The 18,459-nt window shown below is 47.2% G+C and overlaps 1 protein-coding gene across 3 annotated transcripts in view; it reads right to left on the bottom strand.

Moving 5' to 3' along the window:
* The window catches only part of XRCC6 (X-ray repair cross complementing 6), a 473,622-nt gene that overhangs the window by 401,073 nt on the left and 54,090 nt on the right, over positions 1 to 18,459 (bottom strand). For all 3 annotated transcript variants that reach the window (XM_069652767.1, XM_069652769.1, XM_069652768.1), the window contains one exon: positions 7,089 to 7,166. In XM_069652767.1, coding sequence (XP_069508868.1) covers positions 7,089 to 7,161 — 73 coding nt within the window. In that variant the 5' untranslated portion in view covers positions 7,162 to 7,166. The remainder of the gene's footprint in view (positions 1 to 7,088; positions 7,167 to 18,459) is intronic.

Here is an 18,459-nt window from a genome sequence, read left to right as displayed (position 1 = left end):
CTATTACCTTGCAGCCCAGATTTGGGTGGTAAACGACTGGATACACGCAGACCCCACACCCGCCTTGAAATAGAGAGCATGACCCCCACTAACCCCACTACAGATCCTGTACGCCACCCACGACCAACCCCCGATGTTACCCAAAATGACACACCATATTTGCCGGGCCTGGCGAGATGCGCACAAACTAATAGGCTGGAAAGGTAAACCAACACTATCTCAACCCCTAAGGCACAACGCACTCCTCCCGGAAATAGTAAAGATGGGCCCCTTCGGTCACTGGTGCGTAAAAGGGATACACACATTAGCGCATGTGATACAAGAGGGCCACCTCCTTGACTTTGATGCCATGCAAGAGCAATTCGAACTTGCACCCATGGACCGGTTTCGACATGCGCAACTGGCCCACGCCATCCGCACCCAATTCCCTGATACGACAACCATACCCCCCTGTACTCCCATTGAGACCAATATCCTCCCGCAATGCATTGCCTCCAAGGTCACTTCCACGCTCTATCAAGCCCTTAACTCCTTTGGGGCTGCGCAGCTAGATGGGCTCAAGGAAAAGTGGGAAAAGGACATAGGTCAAATGGAACCAGAAGACTGGGTAGAGGCATTAATGTCCCCTAGAGAAATTGGTATAGACTCTAAACTCAGACTTATACAACTGAGGATCCTCCACCGCACATACTATTCACTTACTGCCATGGCCAGATGGGGGGGGACATGCCTCAGATGCAAAACGGAACCTGCCACCTTCTACCATATGATATGGGACTGCCGAGTCTTACAGATCTTCTGGGAGAGCTGTATTAACACGATCTCTGCCACCTGGCGACACCAATCCCCAGGGATCCCAAAATGATACTGTTGGGAATCTGGGGTGAAGTGGATCTCTCGAAATATGAAAAAATGTTTTGGGCACTGGCATTCGGGGCAGGCAAAAGATTAATCGCGACTAGCTGGGGCTCTGCTGACCCTCTATCTTTGAACCGCTGGAGTAATGAGCTGGACAGATGCACGGCCTCGGAGCGCCGGATTTATAATGCACGGGGTTGCCCCCGCAAATTCGAAAAAATATGGGGTAAATGGCTTGACGCTAACTGAGATGCGCCGATGAAAATAGAACTGTACTGCTGTTAACATTGGTTACCTGCCTCATCCCATAAACGTCTGATGGCTCTCAGCCCTACAGAGCTCCCTTTGCTTTTTGAAATTGCCTTACCACCATGGTCTGATGTATGCCTTTGATTCATGTTTGTTTTGTTGTTGTATTATTAAAATGTAATAAACAGAATTAATTAAAAAAAAGATGGAGGGGATGCACCTATTGGCAGACCTCCTGAGGAAAGACGATTGGCTAGCCCGGCTAGATTTGAAGAACGCACACATCATGATACCCGTAGCTCCGGTATACAGCCGCTTTCTACATTTCGAGTTGAGGAAGGAGATATGGCAGTTCAAGACGTTGCCCTTCGGGCTAGCGTCGGCGCCTTGGGCCATCACAAAGCTAATGAGGCCTATAGCATCGCAATGAGAGAACAGGGAATAAGGATGATCATATATTTGGACGACATCCTTCTCATGGCAGAGAGCAGGGAGAGACTTCAGAGGAAGATTCTGGGGTCGACTGCTTTCATCTCAAGCCTAGGATTCTTAGTCAGCGAAGAGAAGTCAGAGCTCGTCCCATACAAAAAACTAGAATTCCTAGGTTTCACCATAGATACAAGAAAGGCCACGCTAATACTCCCACCCTCCAAGATAAGAGCCATCAAGAAGGATCCGAGGACAGCTCTGGAGAGACAGCTTATTTCGCTTTGGAATCTAGCCAGGATAGTGGGGCTTCTTGCGGCCTCGATTCAGGCTATTTTCCCCGGGCCTTTGCACTATCGAGCCCTTCAGAGGCTCAAGATCAAGTACCTTCAGAAGGGATGGAAATACCATCATCAAGTCCCGTTGTTAGACGAGGACAGCAAGACGGAGCTCAGATGGTGGCTGAGCAATATGGAAGCATGGAACGGCAGATTCATCTTCGGAGACCTGCAAGAGCTCATAACAGAATCGGACGCCAGCAGGTCAGGCTGGGGAGCCAGGTGCGGAAACACGGAAACTGGAGGGAAGTGGTCTCCAGAAGAGCTAGAGCTCCACATCAACTGCTTGGAGATGCTGGCAGCATCATTCGCAGTAAAAGCCTTCTCCAAAGACAGGGCGCAGTGCTGCATTCTGCTTCGCATGGACAATATTTCCGCAGTGAGGTACATTAACAAGCTGGGCGGAACAAAGTCGAAGATGCTAGTGGAGATTGCCAAGGACTTCTGGCATTTCTGCCTGAGCAAGAACATAGCAGTCAAAGCGGAATATCTTCCGGGAGCGAAGAATACTGTGGCCGACTGGAATTCTCGCTATCTAGTAGATTCCAGCGACTGGAGACTACACGAATCAGTTTTCAACAAATTGCAGCACAGATGGGGGCCGCTGCATACAGATCGGTTTGCCTCCAGACTAAATGCGCACCTGCGGAACTACTTCAGCTGGAGACTAGATCCGGAAGCGCTGGGAAAGGACGCGTTCTTACAAGCTTGGGGACGGCACGTCCATTACGCATTTCCCCCCTTCGCGATGATAGCCAGAACGCTAGCGAAGGTGCGCAGGGACAAGGCCGAGTTAGTGATAGTAACTCCAGAGTGGAGTTCTCAAGCGTGGTTTCCAATTCTGATGGAACTTTCCACGGATTTCCCTCAGAGGATCTTACACCGAGAGGATCTCCTCTTAGATCCAGCAGGAGCACCTCACCCTCTGATCCTGGATCAGAGTCCAACGCTTCTGGTCTGCAGAATTTCAGGCGAAGGTGGCGTTTGCCGGGACTTTCAGAAGAGGCTACAGAGCTTATCGAAGTATCATGGGCTCCCTTGACAGTCAGGAGCTATAATTCTGCTTGGCAAGCCTGGGCATTATGGTGCAGGGAGGGGAGTATTCCTCCCATTTCAGCCCCTATCGCTCAAGTCATAAACTTTCTGGCATCTGGGAGCGCAGAAGGTATAGCATTCAGAACAATAGGTGTGTATAGATCAGCCATTTCCACGGGTCATGATCTGGTGGAGGGAGTACCAGCGGGAGAGCATCCGGCAGCAATAAGACTTCTCAAGGGTATTAAAGTAAGCAGGCCTCCGCTGCCTAGGTATTCAGTGCTGTGGGACGTCACTAAAGTGTTACACATGTTAGAGCAATGGCCAAGAAACGATCTCCTGTCAGAGAAGCAACTGTCCGGGAAGCTAGCCAATTTGTTATGTTTGGTTTCGTGCAGACGTATTTCGGATGTGAGAGCACTCAAGATAAACCGGAAGATTTTCTATCCAGAGGGAGGGGCATTCAACATAGCGCAGCGCACTAAAACTAACTCCAGGATAATTACTTACCCGTATTTTCCAGATAACAGTACGCTCTGTGTAGCGCAATGCATAAAGCGATACGAAGCAGTTACAGTCGCGATAAGACCTGTAGGAGTGACTCAACTGCTTATTGCGCGTAGGAAGCCTTACAGAGCGGTAGCTCCAGCAACTATAGCGAGATGGGTAAAGGAGATCATGGAATTGGCAGGAATAGACATATCTGTGTTTGGAGCTCATTCAGCCAGAGGACCTATGGCTTCCGGAGCTTTTGCAGCTGGGGTTCCGCTGCAGGAGATCATGAAAGCTGCAGATTGGGCCAGTGATTCAGTATTCAGGACTTTCTAATTTAAGCCAGTGGCTAATATTGCAGCAGCAGTGATGCAAAGCTTTGAACAAGCATAATACTCGCCTCCGGTCTTGTAATAGAATACAGATTGCCCATGCGACAAGCGTAGGAAGTCTTGATTCTATTAAAGACACCTAGACGAGCATTATCCCGCCCTACAGAAGTTAAGTTTGTGAATAATATTGTACTGCATTATTATCATTGAGATCTAAGAGGAATTCCCAACCCTAACGATGATGATCTTCTCTTTGTTCGGTAGGAGAAGAGCAGAAAAGTAACAGGGATTGATGAAATGTCAAGGGTCTATCCTACGAAGTGTAGCAGAGAGGATACGAGTTGTTTAAAGTTGGATCTATTTAATAGTGGCAAGAGCAATCCAGTGAGAGAGAAAAAGAAGAGGAAAGTACCTAAACACACAGGCGTTTATACTTACCAGGGGACTGCCATTGGTGGACAGGGAGGAGGCTAAGGACTACAGAGCCTCTATGACTCTTGGGATTGATAGTTCTATTGCACCATGTTTGTTTATTTTCGTTTTTTTAAGCCCGTTGGGCATATTTTCTTTTAAAAAAAAAGTTTAAATTGTAAAGTTTTGAATTGCTGTTCAGCAGTAATTAAAGAAGAAAAGCATAATGCTCGCCTCCGTGTCTTTAATAGAATCAAGACTTCCTGCGCTTGTTGCATGGGCAATCTGTATTGCTATTCTCTCACATTTTAAAGATGTTGCTGAAACATGTTTTTGATGCCAGGTTGCCTCACTGTTGTGCTCTTCTTAGGTACCAGTGAAACCTTTGCCATTAAAGACAACTAGAAATTAGAATAAACTGCAAAGTCAATATATCAATGATAGTGGTCCTTATACTACCAGCCGGTCACATGCACCGACTTGATAGGAATCTCTAATTTTCCATACATTTCAATCCCCTGGATTGAAAGCATAAAATGTGATGGGTCCTAAGCCTCATCACACAACTTGCACATTTATTCTATACAACATAGGGATATATGTGGTCTCCTTTTAGCTTGATCTGAACAAGCAAAGGTTATTCAATAACATCTTATTTGTGGGCTAATTGGGATTCATTTTTTAGTGCCGTATGCCGGGATTAGGCCAACTGGAAGTGTACTTGTGGAGACAGGGGCCGTGCTAAATAGGCTATGCCGCGATGCACATTCAAACTGGTGTGTGGTTCCAGACAAAGAGGAGTGATGGGTATAGTAAGGTATAAAGTGTCCAACTTGAAGAGGAAATAGCCAGAAAAGAATTTACCCAAAAATGCCACCAATCTCCCAGTGGAACAATCAATATTATTGGCAGTCTTTTGTAGGTGTTAACTTAGTCACAGCCATGGGTGAATCTTTATTATTTTTGCAGTCTTCATGTAAACCTACCGGGAGTAACAGTACCTCAAGATCCTCAGAACTTCCAGATTTCAAGGGACTCCTTCCCTATCGGGTTTCTAAGTTATATATTAGGGAACATGACTCGAATCATTGATAGAGTGCTGTGACAGAGGCAAACACATGTCAGCACCTTTTGCTTCCATAGCAAAACTGCATATATAATAAAGAGATCTACCTGGTCTTCTGGTAAAAGTAAGCTGGTAGTTTACTTGGATTTCAAACTGAGAATGTAGTGTAATTGCGGAATCTGGGTGCTTAGAGTGTTTGCCAATATAGAAAATACGCTGGGGTTGAAAAAAATGTGAGTTCACTGGGCGTGTGCAAACAGGACATTTGTTGAGATTATGCAAACTGTAAACACATTGAGATTGCCAAACTGGGCCAATAAGGGAATTATACAGTGAAACCTGAGATTGAACTGCAATGATAACTGTAAATCTACGGGTTTAGTCCCATTAAGCACATTCTGGGATTGCCAAATCGGGAGTATGCTGGGATTGCCAAAGTCTTATTTTGCAAACTGGATGTACAGTTGGATTGTTAAACTAGGAGCATAATGGGTATTGTGCAAACTGGCAGTATACCAAGTGTGGCCTCCTTTGAGCGTACATCGATAAAGCGAGCTAGAAATGTCAAATTTGAAGTATAGCGGGATTGTGCAGCCTGGACCTATATTGAATAAAGCAAGCTGGGGATATATTGCACTTGCGTAACACTAAACTAGAAATTTACCTCAATGGCCTATATTGGATTTGTCAAACTGGTACTTTACTGGGATTGTTATGTCATGTAGTCAAGTCATGCCAGGATATGCCATGACAAATCACTGAATGCCATGCCTTGGCAAATTGTGATATGCCCCAGCATGACATGGCACATAAATTATCTGCCCCATCATGACAAACCATGATATGACAATATCACGTCCAAACTGAGAGAACACCGGGGTTGTGAATAGTTTGCGCATGAGACTACTTTTATAGCAGTATTTAATTGTTTGTAGATAAGGCAATGCACCAGCCAGATATATTCTGTTCTTAGCACTGCTACAACTAAAGGAGTTGGCACAATGACAACAGGGCCTATGTGTTCATTGTGATGGTCCCACTGGCTTTGAACCCAGTCATGTTTATTTATTCCACTGGAACTACAACCAGCACTTATCTGGTCACTGCTCCAACATTACGACTACAAAGTGGGTCATAGCTTCAGAGACATAATAAGTAACGTACGTGTGCCATAAGAGGCTCCCAGAGGAAAGTGCTGTTTTAGGCCCAAATAGATCTGTGTAGTTCAGACCAGCCCACCCAGCCAGCCTGCTCGCCAATAGTAGGTGCTGCCTGGAAGATGGTGTGTGATATAAGTAACAGCAATCAAAATGATCTACCTGCTTTCCAGCACCACAAACAGCACGTTAAACCTTATGTGATATGGCAGTTAAAGCTAGCCAATATAGAGTTAAGTGAACATATTGGAAACTGGCCCTGATGTGGGGTCCAACAGAAACCGGATATGTGCAAAGGGGCCATTATGTAAACTAGTAGTCATGTGCTAAGTGAATAAATTAGAAACTGGCCATGATGTGCCAACTGGGCATAATTAAATATGCAATGATCCTGCTAAGTGGACATATGGCAATTTGATAACTGGGCAGTACGTACACTTAAGAGGATGTGGTAGCTATGTTAAAAATGTGCATATAGAAAAAGCAAAGTGATTATTATTCATCTGACTTTTTGGCACCTTAAAGTGGGATTGCAACTTTGAGTATTAGAACTGCCTGGGAAATTAACTAATTCACAAATATAATACATTCAGCTAGTACATGTAGGATATACTGCACCCCAAATTGAACCATATGTCGTGCAATTGGGACTTAAGGAGTCCAAAGTACTCAAGAGCCTCTGAGTCAAACCTTCAATGCCCTACAATGTTAAAACTTTCTTTACCTCCACTTTCGGCCCCTTCCTCCTGCTCCTCGTCATCGTCATCCTCCTCAATCTTGTAGTTCCAGTCGGCCATCGTACCTTTGCAAAGGAAAGCAGAGTACAGTTTGACAAATCATCATGTTCACATATCAACACCCAATGGGGCGTGGGGTGTAGGGGTTGAATCAGGTCACTCTTTATTCCCCAATGGAGTACAAAGAAGGTTTAAGTATATACCTCACAGTACAAAATTAATTTTAGTAGATGGTGGGAGCTGGCAACTCCCTTTATCCTAATGTGTGTCCGTGTGGAGCAGCAGGAGTACATCTGTGTCCAATGAGTACATGAGGGAATCACAGCAGGTCTCTTACTGTGCCCAATGCATGTAAAAGGCGAGTTGGAGGTGAGCAAGCATTGTGCATGTTGCCTTTTAAGAGGGAATCAGATCAAGTAAAAAACTGTACGAAAACAATTCCATGGGAGGCTGAACCAATTCCTTTCGGTGCCCCAATGAAATTGGACGGAAATCGATGCAAATCCCTCCGTCAATGTGTGAAATGCATTCAGTAGGAAGATGAGCAGGTCCCCCAATTTGTCCAATGCATCTCATTAATGAGATGGCAAAGGTCCCGCATTGTGAATTGCAACGAGAGCTGGAAAGGGACCTTTACTCGGCCCCAATGCATTTAAATGGGGGGTTGGAGCAGATCCCTTACTGTGTTACACCACATTTTTATAGAAATTGCAGCATTCAGGGCACTGTAGCCAAGTGCATTTCATTTTAATGGAGGTTCATGCAGGTCCAACCATTACACTCACCTACCACACAATGCAAGGTTACCAGCCCTTCCACTTCTGGAAAGGCCCCTCGATACGCATACTCACCATCACCTAACAAAACCTGGATTAGTGTGCTATGGATTCTATATCTTCAATGAGCCACAACAAAAAAGCAAAGAACATGTTTATAAAAATCCTATACGTGAGGTAGATTAAGCTTCAGCTGTGTTCCCCTACACATTTTCTATTTTTGATGGGATTGTGATGCACTGCTGACAATGCCTTTGTGTCAGTGTTCCCTCAAAGGTTCTGGTTTTATGATCAATAATGGCTAACGAAAATGCAGCAATTTTAGCCAGCCACTATGAAACTAAAGTAGAAAACAATCAATGGACCAAATGCCCTACACCCCAAGAGTTCACAATTACTTTAAATTACGTGTTTTATACAAGTTGATTCATAAATACAGAGTTATTAAAAAAAAACAAAGTTATTCAAATTCTTGGTACAGATTTTTACTGATATGCTGCCAACACGTGTTTCAACCTGTAAACAAAGGTCTTCCTCGGGGTTTCCAGTAATTTGGCTCCTCGCAAATACCAATATTAATGTTAATTGTGCTCAATTATTCCTTTAACTCTGTATTTATTAATCACTTCCATAAAACACGCATTTTAGAGTAATTGTGAATGTTTGGGGTGTAGCACATTAGATCCATGGATTGTTTTCTGTTTCGTTTTAAGACCCAGGGTTTGTCTCATTCCAGGTGACCTATGCTTGCAGATTACCCACCGGTTTGATCTCTATGTTAACTCTTATAATAATCTATTAACGTTAACAGCCCAATGAGGTAATAGCCCAACTTTCCCTGTTTTATGAAACAAAAGTAGCCCCACTATTCTAACTACAGTCTTCGAAAGAACTATGCAAGTATAATATGTGAACAAACAAAAAGGTGATTAAATATGCCACAGCCGATTATTGCTATAAAGAGAGTTAGGTTGGGTGTTTTATTGAGGTGGATATTTGGGTATGATTGCTATCTATGCTCCGCATCGTGTACTAATATTAAAACTGAAGATTTTGTATGGAAGTCTTTGACTCATCCATACCAACTGCCCTTGCTCTGGGAAACCTTTCAACCTATGGCTCTTCTTCAGACTGCTGTGCCATTACAGAAGCGGAAAAGCCATACGTAAATAATGCTAGGTCCCACCACAGATGGGGTAGTCCAGCCTCAGCGGTTAGGACACAGCCTTTTTGCACGAGACCATAGAAAGCATTCCATCCATCGCTCTTCAGGGTTTTATATTAAAACGGCAAGGTATAGCATGCTGGCACAATATAAAACCCGAGTAACGTTTATAAAATCCACTCTGTATATGTGCTCAGGTGTGTTAACTTGCTCTCAACCACTGAAGGATCAAATCATGAAAATCCATTTGGGCTGGAGCACATTCTGTGAATTGTTGGGAAGCATGTGACTAGTTTTACCACAGTCATCGAGGTCTTTCAGAGGTGCAGGCTTGCTAGAAAATGTCTTGTTTCCACTATAGGTCACCAACTTCAGTTTAGGGATGGTGGAAGAGATCAGTGTGTGACCGTTGTTCGATTTGACCTGGGCTCTAGTAGTAGCTTCCCTACATGATCACATATTGACAGCCTGGGTAAATCACTTTACATTTGTGCTTCTCACTTCTTTAAATCACCCAAAATAGAAATACTAACATTTATACAACCCTGTTTGGTCTGGCTTTGTAATTGTTGTGGGTTTCATTTTTTTGTAAAGTCCCCAGAGGACAAAAAAGGTGTACACTCTAGATGTGGCTTTGCATACGCTTGCTATTGTAGTGGTAGGATGAAAGTCCTAATCTGCGATTTACAGCGAGTCTCCACTATTTCAAACTAGTTCATCTTGGGCGTCTCGTCATCTCAATTTGGCTGTGTGCACATACTGCATTGTGTTTCATTATGCTTTACCTAAAATCGAACTTGGCTGTGTGCACACAGTGCATTGCGTTTCATTCTGCTTTAGCCTAAATCGAACTTGGCTGTGTACTTGCTGTTACCATTTCATAAAAACGTTTTTGCTGGGTGCACAACTGTTACTTTACTACCTTTTCACAAACAGTGTTGCGTTTGCTGTGGAGTACATCCTGCATTAACGTCCTGTACATCCTACCTTGTCCTCAGGGCCTCTGCCTCGTACCCGCTGTCCCCCATCCCCTGTGTTTTGGCCCACACGCCCCCCCCCCCACCCCTCCATGTGCCTCAGTGCATCAGCCTGGTAAGTGTCCTCCTCACCATTGCAGCTAGCTATGTCGCTATCTATCGCTCCTATCTTCGGTAACTGCTTCTCTATTTCCTATCCCTCCCCGATCACTAAATCTATCTGGAAGAAACTGAAGGACATACTGGGCTCCAACCCAGGCCTTCCTATTGCAGACACCTATGTTATGGCTTCCACCAGAGAGAGACTCGCAGACATCCTCTTTGTCGTTACCTCACCCGATCTATGGACCCGGTACATGGTCGCCTTTCTCCCTCTCCTATCGCCTCTTCTTCCATTAATGGCGGCACCCGCTGGGAGGTCCTCCTTGTCCCCTTTGACATTTCCAGGGTCATCAATGTCTATCGGAATGGAAACATCATGGTTCAGGGTCCTCAACCCAACCTTCTTTTTGACAGGCTCCTACCTCGCCTCTCAAACCTTACCTCTCACCCTGGACAGGCTCTCTTGCCTGCTGTGCCTTCCTCATCCTCTGCAGAGGCTCTCTTGCCTTGCCTCACTGTCCCGGCTCCCTTGTCGGCCTTGGCTCCTCCACTATCCCTCTGGCTCTCTTGCCATCCTCTGAGGGACCGCCGGCCCCTGCACCCCCCGCGGAAGACCTTCAAAGATGGCAAGCTGCTCCATATTGCCACGCTTACCCCTCCCCTCGCTCTGCTGTCAAACACTGTCTGACATCTGCAACCTCCTTCAACGCATGGATCTTGATGTGCTCTCCATCACAGAGACATGGTTCAAGGACAGGTCTGTCAGAAGCTTTGACACACTCTTCCCAGAATGGATACCTATGTCCATCATCCCCACTCAGGCCTACTTGTCCTTCGAGTGCCTAGTCTGCAGACTCTCACTCTCTCCTAAATCTTCTCTCCTTATGGCCACCTTCTATCGGCCACCAGGACATCCACCCTCTTCTTCTCGGAATGGGCTGACCTGGCCTCCTCTCTACTTTCCTCCTCCTCTCAATTCCTCCTGTTGGGTGACCTCAACATCCATCTGGACTCTCCTGACTTCTCAGGACCTTTCCGCAACCTAAGCGACTCTCTCTCCCGCTCTATCTTACCCCAAACTTGTGATGCTCTCATCTCCACTGTCATCCCTCTTTCTATACCTCTCACTACCTCCCTCTCTTGGACAGACCACTCTCTTCTCGCTTCACACTTGAAGCTCTCCTCTCCCCTTGTATCGGCACACCCGGTGCGGGCACTTGGCTTCAAAGTCACCAAACCCATGAAAAGAGTGACAGTGGCTGCCTTTGCCTCCACCTACTCTACGCCTCCTACTCCTACAGCTGACTCCCACCATGACACAGCGCTCTCTAACTTCAATCGTTCTATCTCTAACACCCTTGATACTCTTGACCCTGTCATGAAGGTCCGACTGAAGAATTCCAAAAAGTGCAACTCTTGGTACGACTCTGATCTGGCTGCCCTTAAACATAAGTGTAATGCGGACCCTCTGACAAATTGGCCTGCCACCACCTTTAAAGGCAATATAAACTCTGCATCCACACCAAGGAAAGAGTCTTTATTCAAGCCTGCATCACTGTGGCATCAAACAACATGGCCAAACTTTCCAAAGTCTGTAAGGAACTGGCCGATCCTGCAGCAGCCTCCTCTTCTGTCACACCCACCCAGGACCTTTGCTCGGCCCTGGCTGCACACTTCACCGCAAAAACCCAAGACATCCTTTCCTCTCTCACTTCCACACCACATCATACACCAACACCTCTGGAGCTGTCATGCATGCTGGACGCTACGCTCGTAGAACAGCTAGACCGTTCTACTCCAAATGGAGGCTATTCGATACGTTACCGGGAAAACGACGTTTACACTTTTCACGTCGCTAACTTCACGTGACTTTTGCTTCGTCACGTGAACTACGGTATCACGTATTTAAGCAGCGTAGAAACTTCACTCGCTGCTTCTGATCGTCTCTATTGGCGTCGTGTAGCTGAACCTCTGATCTACATCCTGGTATATTCCTACAGCTACTTTTGGGCCTTCGATAGCGTGTGTTCCGCCACACGCTGATTCCTGGAGCTATCCCTTCGCGTGCTATTCCACACGCGCTCTTCGTCTGCAAGTGCGGCCGGCCCAGGCTGCGTGAATCCTGCCCGCGTGTAAAGTCCACACGCGCTCTTTGTCTTCATACGCGGCTGGCCAAGGCTGCGTAAATCCTGCCCGCGTGTAACATCCACACGCGCTCTTCGTCTTCAAGTGCGGCCGGCCCAGGCTGCGTGAATCCTGCCCGCGTGTAAAGTCCACACGCGCTCTTTGTCTTCATACGCGGCTGGCCAAGGCTGCGTAAATCCTGCCCGCGTGTAACATCCACACGCGCTCTTCGTCTTCAAGTGCGGCTGGCCCAGGCTGCGTGAATCCTGCCCGCGTGCAAAATCCACACGCGCTCTTCGTCTTCAAGTGCGGCTGGCCAAGGCTGCGCGAACCCTGCCCGCGTGTAAATCCACACGCGCACGTTGTCTTCACACGCGGCTGGCCCAGGCTGCGCGATTCCTGCCCGCGTGTAAATCCACACGCTCACGTTGTCTTCAAACACTATTTTCTTCTAACTCCTCATCTGTGGAATTAACAGAAGGATTGATCCCTAAGTGGGAAGGAAGCCTTTCAAGGATTATTGGAAGTGACTTTGAACTGAACTTTGGACGCTATCCTGTGGTGAATTCAACCCGTATCTAGCGTGAGCCTCGTTCCGTCCGGGATAAGTCTCCCTTACTAATTTTCCCTTCCCTGTCGTTTTGTTCTTCATTTCAAATCCATCAAGAGACTTCTGGATTGTTCTACCCAGAGATACAGGTCAGTGTTATCATTCCTGTCATTATCTAACTCATCATACTCAGGTTGGAGCAGTTATTCATGATACTTTAATTTGTCCTAGGCTGGATTACTATACCTTACCCACGCCCTTTCCAGTGATCCATCGCTCTGCCTGTTTTATCAGCCAGAGGGTTGTATCATTTGGAAGGTCTTTGTTGACTTCACGACTATCAAGTCGGGTGAACAGGGATCCGGAAGACCCTACCTCCTGTATCCTTTTGAATATTGTATCCTTTTCGGTTGATACTTTGGTGCATTCTGACAGGAGCCTCCCTTTGCCCCTCCACCACTTCTCTCTTCACTCACTCCCGTCACACCTCATGTGGTCGCCAGACAAGTCCGGTCTATGAAGGCTTCATCCAAACAGGCGGACCCCTGCCCCTCCAAAACCATTAAGGACAACATTGACTCTCTCGCTCCATGGCTGATTTCTGCAATCTCTCTTTTGCCACTTGCGTTTTCCCAACTTCTCTTAAACACTCCCTTGTGCGCCCTCTACTTAAGAAACCCTTTGCCAACCCCTCCATTCCGGCAAACTACCACCCTATCTCGATCACCCCTTTCCTGGGCACACTCCTAGAGAAGCTGGCTATCTCTCAGCTCACCTTCCACACTGAATCTGCTGGTTGCCTCCATGACCATCAGTCTGGCTTTAGAGCATCCAGAGGCACGGAAACTGCTCTTCTGAACACCTGTGAAGACCTGCTCTCAAATCTCGACACCATCGCCCCCCTCTGTCCTCATTATTCTTGACCTCTCCTCTGGCTTTGACACGGTAAACCACAACATTCTGATCGCACGTCTTCATGACACCGTGGGAATCACAGGACAGGCTCTGGCGTGGTTAACCTCCTTCCTCTCCGACCGTCCCTCCCAGGTGGAACTTGGGTCCTTTCTCTATACCATCACTCTTTCAACCTGTGGTGTGCCCCAGGGTTCTAACCTATCCCCCTGGTTCTTGAACATCTACATGGCTGCCCTGGCACGTTTGATTGCCACTTTCATCTCCAACTTCCAGTGCTATGCGGATGACACACAACTCTCCTTCACGTTATCCTCAGCCGCCACCTCTACCTCACTCATATCCGACTGTCTGTCCACAATTCAGTCATGGTGTGCTGCAAACGACCTCTGCCTCAAAGCCAGTAACACCGAGATTGTTTCACATTGGGACTCCTGCTCCCGCTTTCTCACTCGCACTCTGGCTGGCCTCCCTTGGCCCTGCGGTCGCACCCACCTGCGAGGCAAAAAAACCTTGGGGTCATCTTTCAAGACCCTCTGCATTGTCCACAAGGCTTTCTGGGGTCTGGGACCTACCTATCTGCAATGATGCCTACCTAAATACTGTCCTTCCCGAGCCCCCCGCTCATCTACCTCCAACCTTCTGCGAGTGAGCCGGTTCTCCAAGCAGAGATTTGGAGGGAGATCTTTATCCTCAGCATGGGTCTCCCTATGGAATAGCCTCCCTGCTGCCCTCGTCTTGAGCCTGATCTCCTTCAATTCCGGAAACTCCTTAAGACATTCCTCTCCTCCTCTTCCTTCTCTCTCCCTCTATCCTGCTAACCTCTCTCTCCGCTCTATCCCCCTCTGCCTTCTTTTTTACATAGCTTGCTGACTGGCAGCCGGGTGTACCTCAGAGTCACAGGTCCCTGGCACCCTCGCCAGTTCTCTCGCACTTGCCTCCGGGCCTTGCACTTGCCTCATCATTATTGCACTTGGTCAATGACCCATGTAAGTGGCATCTCTCAGCACTTACCCCAGCTTTTGACTGACTGGGTGCATTTGGACTCCCCCCACCTCCACCACTCCCTGTACTTGTCCTCCCCCTCCCCTGTACTGTCTGTGCACTTGCACGATCTGAACGTACCATGCCTTGAAGATCAGTCTTCCCTTGTCCCCCCCTCAATGCATGGTTGCGCCTCAATGCACTTGGAAAAACAGCAGAATCGTCGTCAGACCCATTTGCTGTTATCTACACTGTTAATTATATTATATGCACTTATTCTGCCTGTGTAGATTTGTATTTTTCAGAAATTCAAGGGCTCGGAATGACTGTTTTTTCCCCTTGTTCCCTCCCTCCTTGAGCGCTTTGAAACACTTGCTTTGTGTATAGGCACTTTACAAATAAACATTACCATACTATAGCATATCATCAAATTACTTTATACAGGTCAGCAATCCATAAAGTATACAACAGCTATTTCCTATTTTCCTGAATATTTCATAGTCTTGATTTCCTTTTGCTCTTTAGCTTGATATGGTTTTATCAATTCCAGCTTGTTCTCAGGGTTCCTGCATATATTTAGTTATTTTAATTCACCTTGGCCTTTTTTGGTATGAATTATTACGAACTTGGTCACTCCCAGAATATTTCTCTTTCAGTTCTCTTTGTACTGACTGTACTACAGTTCCTTCTGGACTAAGAGAACATGATGATTCTCATTCACTCTTGTTATGTTTTCTCTCTCTTGACTGTGACGAGCATGATCATTCCAATAGTGATTCTCATTCACTCTTCTTTCTGGTCTTATAAACTTATCTCGCTTGCAACTGTGACAAGTATGAGTTGTTTTCAAGAATGTCTCTCATCCACTCCTCTTTCTGGCCTTATGACCTTAACCCTCATGCGATTGACGCGTATGAGCATTCCAATAACACTGGTTTTCATTCACTCTCCCGGGCCCCCTGTTATTCCCATCACCTTCCGTACTTAGGACTAACCTCACAAGGGTTTTCTTCATTGAGGATCTGCTTCCTCTCCTCCCAATCTGGCTCCTTGTGTCCTTTTGCCAACCTCTCTTACCTCTGTTCATCTTGGATTGCGTTCCAGTATCTCGGTTGTCAGCTTCTCGCAAGTTGATCGTATCGGAACTGGTTCAGCGTTATTACTTAGACCTCTGCTCCAAGACAGTCTTCCCGTGGTCACGCCACCGGCCTCTGCTTTTCGCTCTCTCTCCGCTTTGACTTCGGTTCTTTTGGCTTCATGGTTGCCGACGGTGATACGCCTGTTACCTTTCGGTCTCTCGCGTCTGCAGGATGCTGTGAGTCTTGCCTCGGCATGGCTCTGAAGTCAGCGTTCCTCCCCTTTTGAAACATGCAGGCTCTTCTTTCATTTCCCAGGCTACTCCCCTTTTCGGACTGACATAGCCATGGGGCTTCCCCTGTGCAAAACTTTGTTCCTTTTTCTCTTTCTCTTTTGGATTCTCTTCTCCTCTATATGGCCTCTTCTTTGTCCCAGTGGAATGGGAGTTTAAAAGGAGGTTTTCCATTTCATGATGGCAATAACACATATCAACCTTTTCTTCACAGATCTTATCCTCAGAAAGGTTTAAAGGTGTTAAAGAGGGGGTGTCTCTCCCAGCGAGGTCCCACATGCCTCTACCCCTAGGGAGGGTATTGTATAGCAGGTTCATCTCCCCAGCCTCACAGGGGGAGGGTCTCCACCTTGGGAAGAAGGGACGAATTCCTGCAATTCGTTACAGGAGACACTGTGCAGATAAACTCACTCAAATGAGCACTCATTGCTAAAAACCTCTTAACCAATCCTCAAAGAATTCATTCAATTTATTTGGACACGATGTCCATATATGGCAGGATATTCAATGCCCACATTTGCAAGCATAGATTTCACACTCCGATTGGGACTTTGGCGTGCGGAGATCTATTTGGCTCTGAGGGGGTAGTGACTAAATGTTTTCCAAAAGCTATTTTGGGGAATGTTCAAACTGAGAACGATGGCCTCAAGCTACTATGGGCCCCGATTCATAGAATTAAGCGCAGTGTAGGCACAAATAAACAATTGCGTGGCACGCGTATTCATGGATTAACCGAGGCATCACTAGCCGTGGCGCAAGGAACATCAAGCTGTGCCAGTAATGCCCCCAACGCGCCCCCACGCACAGCAACAAGCCAGCAAAATACCCAACACGGTGCAAGCCCCAGCATCATCCCTGGTCCAGCATACAGCCCCCCACCCCCAGGCAGATCACGTGAAAATCTGTTGCAGACGGGGCACGCGCCTAGTTTCCACGCGACTCGGCTGGGGTGCATCCGGGGTACGCAAGGAGTATCCACGCGCTTTGGCTGGGATGCATCTGGGGTACGCGATGCGTTACCATGCGATCACTCCACCCGCACTGCAGCCAAATCACGTGGAAGCTCAGCGCGTACCCCGCGAAACACACACAAGTCCCCTGGAAGATGACCCCTCCTCACGGGACAGCCACATCACCTGTTACCGCCCCCGCGGGCAGCCCACACCACATGGGACCCCCCCAATCACCTGTAACCACACCCACAGGCAGCCCACACCACATGGGACCCCCCCCACACCCCCATAAACTGACCACCCCCGCAGGCAGCCCACACCATATGGGACCTCCCCATGCCCCGTGACCACCCCCACAGGCAGCCCACACCACATGGGACCCCCCTCCCATCACCCGTGACCACCCCCACATGCAGCCTATACCACATGGGACCCCCCAATCACCCGTGACCACACCCCGCAGGCAGGCCCCGCCTCATGTACCCCCCACCACTCATGACCACACCCCACAGGCAGGTCCCGCCTCATGTCCCCCCCCCCCCCCCCCCCAACACCTGTGACAGCAACCTGCAGGCAGGCCCCGCCTTACGTCCCCCCCACCAACACCTGTGACGGCAACCTGCAGGCAGGTCCTGCCTCATGTCCACCCACCAACACCTGTGACTGCAACCTGCAGGCAGGTCCCGTCTCATGGGACACCCCCCACCTCAAAACACTTGGACCAATATACATTAAAGCAGCATGTGTGAAATCTAATGCCACCAGACGCTGCACACTACCGGTGCACCTCAACACCCATCCCTTGGTCATGCTCCCCAGTACATGCACCATGGCATCTGAATACTAAAATCACATGTGCACACACATGAACAACAGTGGTGAACAGCAGGGACACAGAACTGAGTCAAGGAAGAGTGAAACGTGCACTACAATATCGAGACCAGACACCACTTTGATTTCAATGGATAAAATTATAGTATTAAAGTCATACTCAGTAAAAAAACAACATATAAAACCACCATGAATTAAATTTAAAAAAACTTAAGAACGTGAAAACGGAAATAAATCGGATGTTAAAAATGAAAAACTGAAACATGTGGTCCATGTCCATTAATGTAAGTCCAAATAAAAACACAAATGAAAAGAAAATCATTCCTCCATGGTGAACTAAAATTGATACCAGAAAAATACAACTATTTACAAACAACCAGGGTCTATTGTCCCAATACATGTCTTAACATCCTAAAAAATACCATTAAAAAAGGACTATGTACAAAATGTGGAGAAAAGTACAGGAACTCGCAAAAAAAGTGAAAAATAAATGAAACCTAAAGTACTATATACAATGGCAGCGGGCTAGTCCTCCTCCTCACCATGCTCCCTCAGTCTCCGCCAGGGCATCATCGAACACCGCGTCCACTTCCACTAGGCCGGCCTCCGCTTCCC

This window comes from Ambystoma mexicanum, chromosome 3p, assembly GCF_040938575.1.
Source record: "Ambystoma mexicanum isolate Mex_15411 chromosome 3p, UKY_AmexF1_1, whole genome shotgun sequence".
In the NCBI taxonomy this organism is placed as follows: Eukaryota; Metazoa; Chordata; class Amphibia; order Caudata; family Ambystomatidae; genus Ambystoma; species Ambystoma mexicanum.
Note: the sequence above shows the minus strand (reverse complement) of the source record. Positions and strands in the feature narration are given on the sequence as shown.